We start from the raw sequence: 14076 nt of genomic DNA, 5'->3' as shown, positions 1-14076 counted from the left end.
CCTCATCACTGTCATCGCCGCGCTGCCGTAGCCGCCTCCTCCTCGCCTGGCTTTGCAGGTCCTGGTTCAGCATAGACTGCACGAGAATGCGTGAGGTGTTTAAAACGTCCACGATTGCGGTATTGAGCTGAGCAGGGTCCATGCTTGCTGTGCTATGGCGTCTGCACAGTTCACCCAGGAAAAAAGGCGCGAAACGGTTGTCTGCTGCTTTCACGGAGGGAGGGGTGAGGCTGTACCCAGAACCACCCGCGACAATGATTTTTGCCCCATCAGGCACTGGTACCTCAACCCAGAATTCCAAGGGGTGGGGGAGACTGCGGGAACTATGGGATAGCTATGGGATAGCTACCCACCGTGCAACGCTCCGGAAATCGATGCTAGCCTCGGACCATGGACGCACACCGCCGAATTAATGTGCGTTGTGTGGCCGCGTGCACTCGACTTTATACAATCTGTTTTACAAAACCGGTTTCTGTAAAATCGGAATAATCCCGTAGTGTAGACGTACCCCTCCATACTGCATACAGCCCTGCAGCAGCTGTCAGCCCCCAGGAGTGCTTGACCTGCTTCCCACACTTCCCCTCCCTATACACCATAGCTGGGTCTTTGCTGTAACAGGCGACACCCGATTGCCTGCCCATCTCGGGTGGCTTACACCTGCCTAGCTGTGTTGGTCCCAGTATATCAGAGAGACAAGCTTGGCTCTCTCACCAACAGAAGTTGGTCCAATAAAGGATATGACCTCCCACACCTTCTCTCTCTAATAGCATTGCCATCACTGTGTAAATGTATCTTCCTACTCTTCCAGATGTTTAAAAAATGAGAAAATGATTCTCTGGCTTTGCCAGTTCTTGCCTTCACTCCTTTAATGGCCTGGCCATTAGCAGATATTGTACTTAAAAGTTAACTAAAGTCATCAACTCTTTCATACCCTTCTCCAGCAGTCATATATGTGTCAATATCATCAGCATTCTCTGCTATCCCCCTAATCTTGGTCTCCTGCATACTGATACAAATACTGATTGGCAGGTTTTACGTTTATGCTCATAAAGAGTCTTTGCGTTCCATCCACATTGGTATCCATATGACTATGTCATCTGCAAACTCTTGGACCCACAGTTTATCTCCTGTCTCTCCATCACTCATCTCATTAGCAAGTCTAAGACAATGCAGAAGAGAAGTGGAGACAGTACACAGCCTTGCCTTACATCAATAACAATTTTAAGCCGTTCCGTGTCTCCACCACACAGACTCATCATACAAAGCTTTTATCAACTTGCAATTTTTGCTGGAATTCCATAGTGTCTTGGGATCTTCCAGAGGGCTTTTCTTTGGACACTGTCAAATGATTTTGTGAAATCAATTAAATAAAAACCTTCTTCTGCTGGTATTCTAAGCTCCCCTGGAGGTGAAAACCTGATCTGAACACAACCTTTCCTATCAAAATCCAGCCTGTTCATTTCTGTGTACTTTGTCAATGACAGTTTTCATCCTATTCAAAATGATCATGCAAAACACTTTTCCACGTACAGGGAGAAATGTCACCCCACTCCACTTATCAGAAAAAGACTGGGTCCCCTTTTCAGAGATTTTTACAGGTGACACCTCTTCTCCTATCTTTAGGACAGATCTCCTTTTCCCAACCCATGCTATACAGCCTGCACACATGTTCACCATGACTTCCTTTCCAGCACTTAATATTTCACCACGTATCTTACCACAGCTTGAGGTTTTACCCCTCTTCAGTTGACTTATGGCCTTACTTGTTTTCTCAAAAGCAGTTACTCCTAATGAGATGGGTAAGTCCACTGTTTCTTCACAACTCGCAATGTGCATTAGCAGTTCTGGCTGACTGAGCACAGCCTGGACATGAAACGCTTGGTCCTTCCTCTGTGGTTAAAATCCTCTCATCTCGGGCTTCACGAAGCTACAACAGTTTGAGAACTGTGAGAACAGTTGTTCAGATATTAGGAATCCCCTCTCTTGTACAATTCCTCATCTTCTCTTGCTTTGGTAGCCATCCACCCTCTTGTCTCTTCTGGATGATCTATCAGCTTCCTCATCTTTGTCTTGCTGTATAGTCTTGCTGCAGAATAGCTCTTTTACTGCTAGCTTGTTCACGCTGAACTCTTCTATTCTTTCCTAAAGCCTCCATGTATTTGGTTGGAGCCATTCTTCTGTCAGATTTTCTCACTCCTGCCCACAAGGCCCATTGAGAGAAAAATAAATGCTCCTCTGAGCCAAGAGAAAGGGCTCTGGGATACTTAGAACTCTAGCGGGGACAAGTTATTGTACAAATACCCATTCCCTGCCAAACACTGCCCCCTGGCACTAAGGCAAGATCCCACCATGGGACTCAGCCCCAGAGCACCCAAGCACCAAGCTCAGAGTCAAACTCAGCTGGCTGATTCCCACTGGACTCTCAAGGGGAAACCCTGGCCCTCATTTTCAGCCCTGCTAACAGCACCAGCGGGGTTAGGGTTTGATCAAACGACCTCCCCTGGCAGGGATTTAGGTCTAGCCCCCCCTTGCACATCCTCCTGCACCCAGACAGACACACCGGTGAGGCTAGTCCCCACTGCGGACAGCGTAGGAATGGGAGTGGAGCGCATGCATCCACACCTGGACCCTACCTGGTGTATCTCCTCCAAGCTGCTGCTGGCAAATTCAAACCCCAGATCAGTGGGGTGGGCAGCTAGCGACATGGCCCAGCATCAGACACAGGCACCAGCAAGAGAGATGGAGGGAGCAGTGGTGGCTTTGCCCTGAGGGAGCCGGTGTGACAGGACTGCAGGTGCCCTCAGCTTCATAGGGATTGCAGGGAAAGGCTGCCCCACACAGCTGGCCCAGCCCAGGGATCTGGATGAGGGATCCCTTCGGCTACCACCGCATGCTGAGCAATGTCACCACAGGCCAGGGCTTGCTAGAGAGAGAAAGAGACATTATTGCTCTGCTGTGCGGGAGCCAGCCAGAGGGAGCAGCTCGTCAGCCCCCCAGGGCTCCCCACACCACGGTCTCCAGACCCCACTCCCCCGCACGTTCCCCACCCTTATATTCCTCAGGCCTCCCCCACCCTTACACACTCCCTGTCCTCACACTCCCAAGGCCCCACTTCCCCGCATACTCCCTGCCATCCCCAGGCCTCCTCCACCCCCACACACTCCCTACCCCACACTCCCCAGGCCCCACTCCTGCTATCCCTAGGCCTCCCCCACCCCCACACACTCCCTGCTCCCACACTCCCCAGCCCCAGGCCCCTGCATGCTTCCCACCCATGTATTCCCCAGGACCCCCCAACCCTCACACATTCCCTACCCCCACACTCCCCAGGCCCCACTCCCCCGCACGTTCCCCACCTCTATATTCCCCAGGCCTCCCCCACCCTCACACACTCCCTACCCCCACACTCCCCAGGCCCCACTCCCCCGCACGTTCCCCACCTCTATATTCCCCAGGCCTCCCCCACCCTCACACACTCCCTACCCCCACACTCCCCAGGCCCCACTCCCGCGCACTTTCCCCACCTCTATATTCCCCAGGCCTCCCCCACCCTCACACACTCCCTACCCCCACACTCCCCAGACCCCACTCCCCCGCACATTCCCCACCTCTATATTCCCCAGGCCTCCCCCACCCTCACACACTCCCTACCCCCACACTCCCCAGACCCCACTCCCCCACACGCTCCCTGCCCTCATATTCCCCAGGCATCCCCCATCCCTGCACACTCCCCACCCCTGCAATTCCCAGGCCTCTCCCTTCCCGCCATCCCCAGGCCCCACTCCCCCACATGCTCCCCGACCCTGCAATTCCCAGGCCTAGGATTGCCAACTCTGACTGAAGCTATTCCAGGAGATTTTTCCCCCCCCAACATGACATAATGTCATTTTCTTAAAATCTCCTGGATTGCTTTCAATAGTCAACAGGAGACCAATGCCAATTCCGGGAGACTCCAGGCCAATCCTGGAGGGTTGGCAACTCTACTCAGGCCCCCCTCTCCCCACACACTCCTTACCCTGCAGTTCCCAGGCCTCCACTTCCTGAACACACTCCCTGACCCTGCACTGCCCAGGCCCCACTGCCCCCCACGCTCCCCGCCCCCACACTCCCAGGCTCCACTCCCTCACCCACTCCCTGCCCTCACATTCCCCAGGCTTCACTCCCCAGGCCCCACTCCCCCACATGCTCCCCACCCCTGCACTTCCCAGGCCTCCCTGTCCCCGTAATTTCCAGGCCTCTTTCACAACCTCCCACATTCCCCTCACTGCTCTGATCCCCAATATTCCCCAGCTCTCCACCAACTTCCTGGTACAAGTGCTGGAGGAACCAACTAGGGACCATTCTCTTCTTGACCTGCTGCTTACAAACAGGGAAGAATTGGTAGGGGAAGTAGACGTGGGTGGCAACCTAGGCAGCAGTGACCATGAGACAGTTGAGTTCAGTATCCAGACAAAAGGACGAAAGGAGAGTAGCAAAATACAGATCCTAGACTTCAGAAAAGCAGACTTAGACTCCCTTAGGGAACTGATGGGCAGAATCCCCTGGGAGGCTAATATGAGGGGGAAAGGAGTCCAGAAGAGCTGGCTGAATTTTAAAGAAGCCTTTTTGAGGGTGCAGTAACAAATCCTGCTGTGCAGAAAGAATAGCAAATATGGCAGGAAACGAGCTTTGCTTAATAGTGAAATCTTTGGTGAGCTTAAACTCAAAATGGAAGCTTATAAGAAGTGGAAATTTGGACAGATAGACTCATAGACTTTAAGGTCAGAAGGGACCATTATGATCATTTAGTCTGACCTCCTGCACAATGCAGGCCACACAATCTCACCCATCTGCTTCTCTAACAAACCCCTAACCTATGTCTGAGTTATTGAAGTCCTCAAATTGTGGTTTGAAGACTTCAAGCTGCAGAGAATCCTCCAGCAAGTGACCCATGCCCCATGCTGCAGAGGAAGGCGAAAAACCTCCAGGGCTTTTGCCAATCTGCCCTGGAGGAAAATTCCTTCCTGACCCCAAATATGGAGATCAGTTAAACCCTGAGCATGTGGGCAAGACTCACCAGCCAGCACCCAGGAAAGAATTCTCTGTAGTAACTCAGATCCCATCCCATCTAATATCCCATCACAGACCACTGGGCATACTTGACACTGGACAGATGACTAGGGAGGAGTATAAAACTATTGCTAGAGTATGTCGGGGTGTAATCAGGAAGGCCAAGGCACAGCTGGAGTTGCTGCTAGCAAGAGATGTGAAGGGTAACAAGAAGGGTTTCGACAGGTATGTTAGCAACAAGAAGAAGGTCAGGGAAAGTGTGGGATCCTTACTGAATGGGGGAGGCAACCTAGTGATAACATGATGTGGAAAAAGCTGAAGTACTCAATGCTTTTTTTGCCTTGGTCTTCACAGACAAGGTCAGCCCCCAGACTCCTGCACTGAGCAACACAGTATGGGGAGGAGGTGAGGAGCCCTCAGTGGTGAAAGAACAGGTTAAGGATTATTTAGAAAAGCTGGACATGCACAAGTCCATGGGTCCAGATCTAATGCATCCAAGAGTGCTGAGGGAGTTGGCTGATGTGATTGCAGAGCCATTGGCCATTATCTCTGAAAATTCGTGGCGATCGGGGGAGGTCCCGGACAATTGGAAAAAGGCAAATATAGTGCCCATATTTAAAAAAGGGAAGAAAGAGAACCCAGGGAACTACAGTCCAGTCAGCCTCACTTCAGTCCCCAGCAAAATCATGGAGCAGGTTCTCAAGGAATCCATTTTGAAGCACTTGGAGGAGAGGAAAGTGATCAGGAACAGTCAGCATGGATTCAGCAAGGGCAAGTCATGCCTGACCAACCTAATTTTCTTCTATGATGAGATAACTGGCTCTGTGGATATGGGGAAAGCGGTGGATGTGATATATCTTGACTTTAGCAAAGCTTTTGATATGGTCTCCTACAGTATTCTTGCCAGCAAGTTAAAGAAGTGTGGATTGGATGAATGGACTATAAAGTGGATAGAAAGCTGGCTAGATTGTTGGGCTCAACAGGTAGTGGTCAATGGCTCAATGTCTAGTTGGCATCCGGTATCAAGCAGAGTACCCCAGGGGTCGGTCCTGGGGCTAATTTTGTTCAACATCTTTATTAATGATCTGGATGATGGGATGGATTTCAACCTCAGCAAGTTTGCAGATGACACTAAGTTGGGGGGGAGAGGTAGATACGCTGGAGGGTAGGGATAGGGTCCAGAGTGACCTAGACAAATTGGAGGATTGGGCCAAAAGAAATCTGATGAGGTTCAACAAGGACAAGTGCAGAGTCCTGCATTTAGGAAGGAAGAATCCCATATACCGCTACAGGCTGAGGACCAATTGGCTAAGCAGCAGTTCTTCAGAAAAGACCTGGGGATTACAGTGGATGAGAAGCTGGATATAAGTCAGCAGTGTGCCCTTGTTGCCAAGAAGGCCAACAGCATATTGGGCTGTATTAGTAGGAGCATTGCCAGCAGATTGAGGGAAGTGATTATTCCCTTCTATTCGGCACTGGTGAGGCCACGCCTGGAGTATTGCATCCAGTTTTGGTCCCCCCCACTACAGAAGGGATGTGGACAAATTGGAGAGAGTCTAGTGGAGGACAACGGGCATTATTAGGGGGCTGGGGCACATGATTTACGAGGAGAGGCTGAGGGAACTGGGGTTGTTTAATCTGCAGAAGAGAAGAGTGAGGGGGGATTTGACAGCAGCCTTCAACTACCTGAAGGGGGGTTCCAAAGAGGATGGAGCTAGTCTGTTCTCAGTGGTGGCAGATGACAGAACAAGGAGTAATGGCCTCAACTTGCAGTGGTGGAGGTCTAGGTTGGATATTAGGAAACACTATTTCACTAGGAGGGTGGTGAAGCACTGGAATGGGTTACCTAGGGAAGTGGTGGAATCTCCATCCTTAGAGGTTTTTAAGGCCTGGCTTGACAAAGCCCTGGCTGGGATGATTTAGTTGGTGTTGGTCCTGCTTTGAGCTGGAGATTGGACTAGATGACCTCCTGAGGTCTCTTTCAACCCTAATATTCTATGATTCTATGAAATAGGGTGATAAGAATTGGAATGTGTTCTGAGCAGCTCATGCCGGAGGCAGTGCATTACAAAACCAATCCCAATATTCAGGAAACATGGATTTCTTTACCCTAACTGCTTACTAGAGTCATTCGTCTTCCCTCTATTAATCAGTGCTAATTTCCTTGACTCTACTGCAGAGTCTGCAGGTGAATTGCAGCACATTCTGCGCTCTTAAACCAGACATTTTCATCTCGGGGCCAGGCTCCCCCTAGGCCCCCTGCAGAGTGCAGGCAGAGAGCAAGGTGCCCCACACCCGTTCCCTGAGAGCTGCCAAGGCCAGGGCTCAAACACGTGTGGGTGCCTCTCAGTTCAATGCCCACAGGTGCATTCCACTTGTAGGTGCAGCAGTTTGGCACCTCAGGGGACAAATTTTACTTTCTCTATTGCTTCCCCAAAGGGGCAGTGGGTGTCATGTCCAAACAGAGAGAAATCCTTGTGACCAAGATCAATTTGGGGAAGAGCTGAGCCCTTGTTTGAGCCCCAGGGGTGCGCAAAAATGGTAGAAGAACAAGATGATTTTGTAAAATGCTGGTTTTGGAGGGGCTATAACACAGGAACCTTTTGTTCAAATAAACCCAAATGTGGATCTTAATCTGCCCCCCAGCATGAGGCATAACAAATTTCAAGCCAATCTAAGTCAGCATGTGGATTTTAGAGCACGTAGAGCCCATCTTTAAACAGGAAGTCATGCTTAGCCTTAGCAACAGCCCAGCCGGCACCCTGCTATAACACAAGGGAAGCAGTGTGGCCTAGTGGAGAAGGCACCAAACAAGTACACGGGATGGCTGAGTTCTAGTACCAGCTCTACCACCAGCCTGTTAGGTGATCTTGGGCATGTTACTGCACCCCTCTGTGCCTCAGTTTCCCCATCTGTAAAATGGGGATAAGGATGCTGACCTGCTTTAAGAATAGGAGTACTTGTGGCACCTTAGAGACTAACAAATTTATTGTAGACCTGCTTTGTAAATCGCTTTGAGGTCTACAGATGAAAAGTGCTGTGTCAGAGCACGGTATTAGTATCTCTTGGCAATGAGACCAGGGAGCCTTGTTCCTAAGTGCATAGATTCAATAAAGCTGCTGAGTGCAGCTATTCCCATGTCTGTTCCATGCAGTCAAGGTTGTGCGCTATTGCATTGCCGGCAGGCCTGCAGTGTGCGGGGGGGTTGTGCTAGGGGAGGCTGCCCAGACTGTGGTGGCTGAGCAGAGTTCTTTGTGTTCTGCATTTGCATGTTTGTACTCTCTGCTCCCAGGCACAAATAGAAACGTCAGCCTCAAAATAGATTCAATAGGAAACTGAAACCAAAATCCAGCAAACGTGTCACCTCACAGCCTCCTGCAGAGACAGCTCAAAGCTGGAGGGGACAGCTGAGCTAACAACCATCTCATGCAAAAGGAGGCGACTGGGGGCAGACCCTACCCCCTGCTGCAGCTCTGAGGCGAATCCCTGACAAACACAACACAGCAGGACAAATGGCAAAATGCATCTGGACTCCATAGAGTAGAAAAAAGCAGTTTTGTGCACCTCTGCCAAGTGCCGAGGGCGAGGCTTTACACATCAGCACAATCATGCCAGCTGCAAAGCAGGCACAGCATCTGAGGGCTGGGCGCTGGGCCTCGAGTGGAATGGAATGTTGAACTATTAGAATGGTTAGCCACTAGGTAGCACTGTGCTTGATACGGTATAGTGCCATGTATTTGAAACCCTCTTCTTAGGACCTTTGTGTTATCCAAATCCCGTCTGTCCTGCAGCATGCAAGGCAGCAATACGCGCCCCCTGCACCCCCTAGACACATGGTCAGCTAGGGTGGCCCTGTGTGCTGCCCCCGCCCTGAGGGCTGGATCCACAGCTCCCATTGGCCGGGAACCACAACCAATGGGAGCTGCGGGGGCGGTGCCTGCGGGTGCAAGGGCAATGCGCGGAGCCTCCCTGGCCACCCTCGCAGCTCCCATTGGTCACTGTTCCTGGCCAACGAGAGCTGCAGAGCCAGCACTTGGGGTGGGGGCAGCACGCAGAGCCTCCCTGGCCACCCATGCTTCTAGGGGCTGCAGGGACCTGGCGGCTGCTTCCCTGGAGATGTGGTAAGTGCCCCTGGGACCCTGCACCCCGAATCCTCTCTCACACCCCAATTCCCTCTCTTGCCCCCTCCTGCACCCCAAACCCCTCATAACCAGCTCCACCCCAGAGCCCCCCCAGCCAGAGCCCTCACCCCCTGCCCGAGTCTGGAGCCCCCTCCTTCACTCCAAACCCCTCATACCCGGCCCCACCCTAGAGTCCACACCCCAAGCTGGAGCCCTCCCGCACTCCAAACCCCTCGGCCCCAGTCCAGAGACCTCTCCTACACCCTGAACCCCTCATTTCTGGACCCATTCGGAGCCCACACCCCCAGCCCAGAGCCCATACCTGCCAACCACAACCCCCTGCCACAGCTCAGAGCCTTCTCACGTACCCAAACCCATCATCCCCTGCCTGACCCCAGAGCCTTCACCCCCAACTAGAGCCCTCACCCCCCATCCTGCACCCCAACCCTCTTCCCCAGCCCGGTGAAAGTGAGTGAGGGTGGGTGAGAGCAAGCGACAGAGGGAGGGGGATGGAGCGAGAGGGCACAAGGCCTCAGAGAAGGGGCGGGGCAGGGCTGTGGGGCAAGAGCGTTCGGTTTTGTGGGATTAGAAAGTTGGCAACCCTAGAGGAGAGGTGCAAGGAAGGGAGACATGCAAAGCATACCCTCTGCAGCTAGGGTTGCCAGGTGTCCGGTTTTCAATCAGAATGACTGGTCAAAAAGGGACCCTGGCGGATCCAGTCAGCACCACTAACTGAACCGCTAAAAGTCTGGTTGGCGGCGCAGTGAGGCTGAGGCGGCTCCTGGCAGCAGCTGGCATGTCCGGGAACCGCAGCCAATGGGACCTGCGGGGGTGGCGCTTCCACTTAGGGGCCAGACATGCCGTCCACTTCCAGGAGCAGTGCGGAGCCAGGACAGGCAGGGAGTTGCCTGAGGTAAGCGTCGCCCAACCAGAGTCTGCACCCCGAATCCCCTGCACCATGTTGGAACCCCCTCCTGCACCCTAACTCCCTCCCAGACCCCACACTCCAACCTGCACCCTGACCCTCCTGCCTGAGGTCGGTACCCCCTCCCGCACCCTAACTCCCTCCCAGACCCCACATGCCCATCCGCATACCAACCCCCGCCCCAGGTCAGAACCCCCTCCCGCACCCTAACTCCCTCCCAGACCCCGCACCCCACACCCCTTCCTGCCCCCCAACCCCCTGCCCCAGCCCTGAGTCCCCTTGCACACCCAAACTCCCTCCCAGAGCCTGCACCCCACACCCTCTCCCATACTCCAACCCCCTGCCCCAGCCCTGAACCCACTCCCCTACTCCAAACCCCTTGGCCCCAGCCCAGAACCCCCTTCTGCACCCCCAACCCTTCAAACCGAGACCCAGCCTGGAGCCCTCATCCCCTCCTGCACCCTGAACCCCTCATTTCTGGCCCCAACCCCGAGCCCACACCCCAGCTGGAGCCCTCACCCGCTCCCACACTCCAACCCCCTGCCCCAGCCCAGTGAAAGTGAGTGAGGATGGGAGAGTGTGAGTGACAGAGGGAGGGGGCTGGAGTGAGTGGGGGTGTGGCCTCAGAAGGGACAGGGCAGAGGATGGGGCAAGTTTTGTGCAATTAGAAAGTTGGCAGCCCTATCTGCAGTGTGGATCTCATGGGGGGTGGGGGCAAGGAAGGGAGACACATGAATGATACATGTCCTCTGCAGCATGCATTTCATGGCGGGGAAGGAACAAGGAAGGGATTTGGCTAATGCAGAGGTTCAGGTAACAGCAGAGACCCCAGCTAGAACTGTATGGAGGAGGAGAAGGACAAGCCCCCAGCCAGGGGGAGACCACCCTGCTGCTGAATGGCTCCTCCAGCAGCACAGGGAGCCCTCTGCAGCCCTCACTCACTGTTATGGGAGTGGGTGAGCAGAGCTGTGTAACAGCAGAGCTGCAGAGGTTTCCTGTACTGCTGCAGGATGGCTGACACCGATCCCTGCAGATACAAGGTGCAGGGAAGCCTGCAGTCCTGATGGGCAGAGCAGAGTCCTGGCCAGGGGTCTTTCCTCTGCCCCACCAGAAGCACAACTTCCCCTTTCACCTTGTGCTGGCAGGGATCGGGTGCCACTGGCTCTGCAGGGAGGGAGTCCTCTGCAGTCCTGCTGTCACAGGAATGAATGAGCAGGGTAGAGCAGAGACTCCTAGCCAGGAATGTGGGAAAGGCCACCCTATGGCCGAGTGGCTCCTGATCTCTTGATTAGCAGAACTCCCAATTAGCCAAATAAAATCAGTGTCCCCAGACTATTTGGACACCTGGAAGTGTATCGTATACCTTATGTGAGCATAGAACTGCCCTAGCTGGCAGTGCATTAAAGTCTCTTAAAGAGAGTACATCTTCAAGTATCTCTCGGGGGTGGAAGCTCTGTAACCAGTCACTATCTGATACATGACATGCATCAAAGGTAAAGGCAGCCTAGCCACTACCAGAGAACAGAAACAGAAGGAAAGCAGAACAAAGGCTGCTCACCAACATGCCAGAGAACTTCAACTTCAGGGAACTTCAGCTTCGACAGACCTTCACAATGGACAGACTGGAAGCAGCATTTTGCAAGATTTCACATTGAAACCAAACTCCACAAGAACACTGGAGACATCCAGGTACGCTCAGTAAAGTATGTTACGGGGGAGCTGGCAGAGCATTTACCTTTACCAAAGACAGTCACGAAGATGACTGGGAAAGGGTTCTGGTTATGTTTGATGCACACCTTGCGCCTCAGAGAAATGTGGTTTATAAAAGGGCACGTTTTCACCACAGAATTCCACAACTGGGGAATCTCTTGAATCTTTTATCAGAGCTTCACATGCATTGGCTGAAAACTGTGATTTGGGGCCTGTAAAATAAGAAAATATTAAAGACAGATTGGTTATTGGCTTTACAGATGATAGTTGGTCACAGAAGTTACAATTAAAAACAGACATTACAATTAAAAACAGACACACAGCTATGCAAATAGCAAAGCAAACTATGAACTTGTGGCAGCAAAACAAACTTGACAAACCAGAAACTAGCTTAGAAGCAGCAAACACAAGCAGCTAGAAGTGCTAGAAGTCATTATCATAAAACCCCTGAGGCAAGGAGGGACAAATTCCAGGCTAACTACAAAGACTTTCAGACTAAATGCACAAAGTATGAGAAAATTCATAGCCCAAGAGATGTATGTCTAGCCAAAGGTGCAAAATGTCATAAATGCATAAAATATGGACATTTTGCAGCTGTTCCCCATACTAAGGGAGTCAGGGAGTTGATTCATATTACAGCCAGTCAAGGAGATATTGTTCCTGGGCTCTATCATGTGTGATGAACAGAGCCTACCTGGAGAGTGAAACTAAATATTCATGGCAAGTTTATTGACTTTAAAATTGAATCTGGAGCGCATGTCACAGTCATCTGAGAATGGACTTCCAATCACCTTCAACTCCTCCCAGAACTGAAGTCACCTGACACAGCTCTGACTAGCCCTGGAGATATTCTGAACTGCATGGGCTAGTTCACCACAGAAACAACTTACAAGATGAAAGCTTTACATTCTGAGTGCATGTGATCAAAGGATCAAAGACCAACAACCTTCTCAGCCACAGCATGGCAACCAGGATGAAGAACTCAACGGAGTTCTTCAATATTTGATGATATTGGACTTCTGAAATTAGATCCAGTACAAATAACGTTCGGAGACAATGCTGAACCATAGAGTGGACTATTTTTCCAGCTATGTAGAAATAATGCACATGAAATACAAAATGTGTTGCAATGGTATCAAAAAACTGAAGCGTACTTTTACTCACTTCAGTATTCCAGAACAACTAGTCACAGTCAATGGAGCACAATTCACTGCAGCAGAATTTGTCATTCCAAATGAAATGTCATTTTGATTGTATTACTAGCAGCCCACATTACCCGCAAGTGAATGGAGTGGCTGAGAGAGCTGTACAGACTGCCAAGAAAATCCTACTGCAGGACGATCCATTCCTTGCTCTTCTGATATCAGCTACTGAATATAGTCCAGCACAACTTCTACTGGGGCGACAACTCAGAACTATGGCACTGACTTCGGAAAAAGCCCTAGCTGCAAAGTGCCCAGACATGAAGAGAGTAGCCGCATCAGCTAAAAGGGCAACAAGAGTTTCTGAACACTTTTACAACACGTCACTCAGCAACCTGCCAAGTCTAGAACTTGGTGACCATGTTCGTGTCAAACTAGAAGGAGAAAAAAGACGGACAAGTCCAGCTGTCATAAAGAAAAATAATCACTCAGATTATGTGTGATTGAGACCAACAGTGAAGAGTTCAACAGAAACTGTTGACATCTACGGTTTGTTCCTCCTAAAGAACCATCAACAGAGCAAACGCTACTGATGGCGGGTACAGAACAAGAAAAAGAAGACTCAAAGATTCCAAATGGACCAGAGCCAGTCGTTACAACTAATGGACAGACAGAGGACCAAGTTGTTATTCGTTCAGATCTTGTCATTAGAAAACCCGTATGATTCAGAGACACTTAGACTGATACCTCCTGAACTTCAAAGCCAGCGAGAGAGTGTAAATTTTTGAAAATGGTGGGGATGTAGAACTTAAAGGGGAAGATGAAAGGGTATGTTTAACTGTGGCGCTGTGTGTCATACCTGAGCAGAGAACAGCCAGAGTAGGCAGTCCATTCAAGTTTCTTAAAGAGAACACGTCTTTATTTCTCTCTCTGGGGTGGAATGTCTGTAACCAGTCCACATCATGACACCAAGCACACCTGTGTAAGCAAGGTAAGCCAGTACTCACAGCATGCTCCCTCCAGAGGCCTTCAGCTGTGACATGCTGAGCTTTGTCCCCTTGGGAAATTCACAAAGCCTAAAGAGTCCCAGGCCCAGCTGTCTGGAGCACTCACCCCCTATGATGCCCGC

General features: G+C 51.4%; 1 protein-coding gene across 6 annotated transcripts in view; it reads right to left on the bottom strand.

Annotated features, from left to right (window-relative positions):
* ELF4 (E74 like ETS transcription factor 4) overlaps positions 1-14076 on the bottom strand; it is a 43813-nt gene that overhangs the window by 11983 nt on the left and 17754 nt on the right. For 2 of the 6 annotated variants that reach the window (XM_045029283.1, XM_045029286.1), the window contains 2 exons: positions 11831-12017; positions 2634-2923 (listed from right to left, as the gene is read on the bottom strand). The exons of 1 other annotated variant lie outside the window; for it this stretch is intronic. In XM_045029283.1, coding sequence (XP_044885218.1) covers positions 2634-2705 — 72 coding nt within the window. In that variant the 5' untranslated portion in view covers positions 2706-2923; positions 11831-12017. Of the gene's footprint in view, positions 1-2633; positions 2924-11653; positions 12018-13806; positions 13926-14076 lie in introns of all 6 variants that reach the window. 3 more of the 6 variants (XM_045029285.1, XM_045029284.1, XM_045029287.1) reach the window with 3 other exon arrangements.

The sequence above is a fragment of the Mauremys mutica genome, chromosome 9, assembly GCF_020497125.1.
Source record: "Mauremys mutica isolate MM-2020 ecotype Southern chromosome 9, ASM2049712v1, whole genome shotgun sequence".
NCBI classification, from domain to species: Eukaryota; Metazoa; Chordata; order Testudines; family Geoemydidae; genus Mauremys; species Mauremys mutica.
Note: the sequence above shows the minus strand (reverse complement) of the source record. Positions and strands in the feature narration are given on the sequence as shown.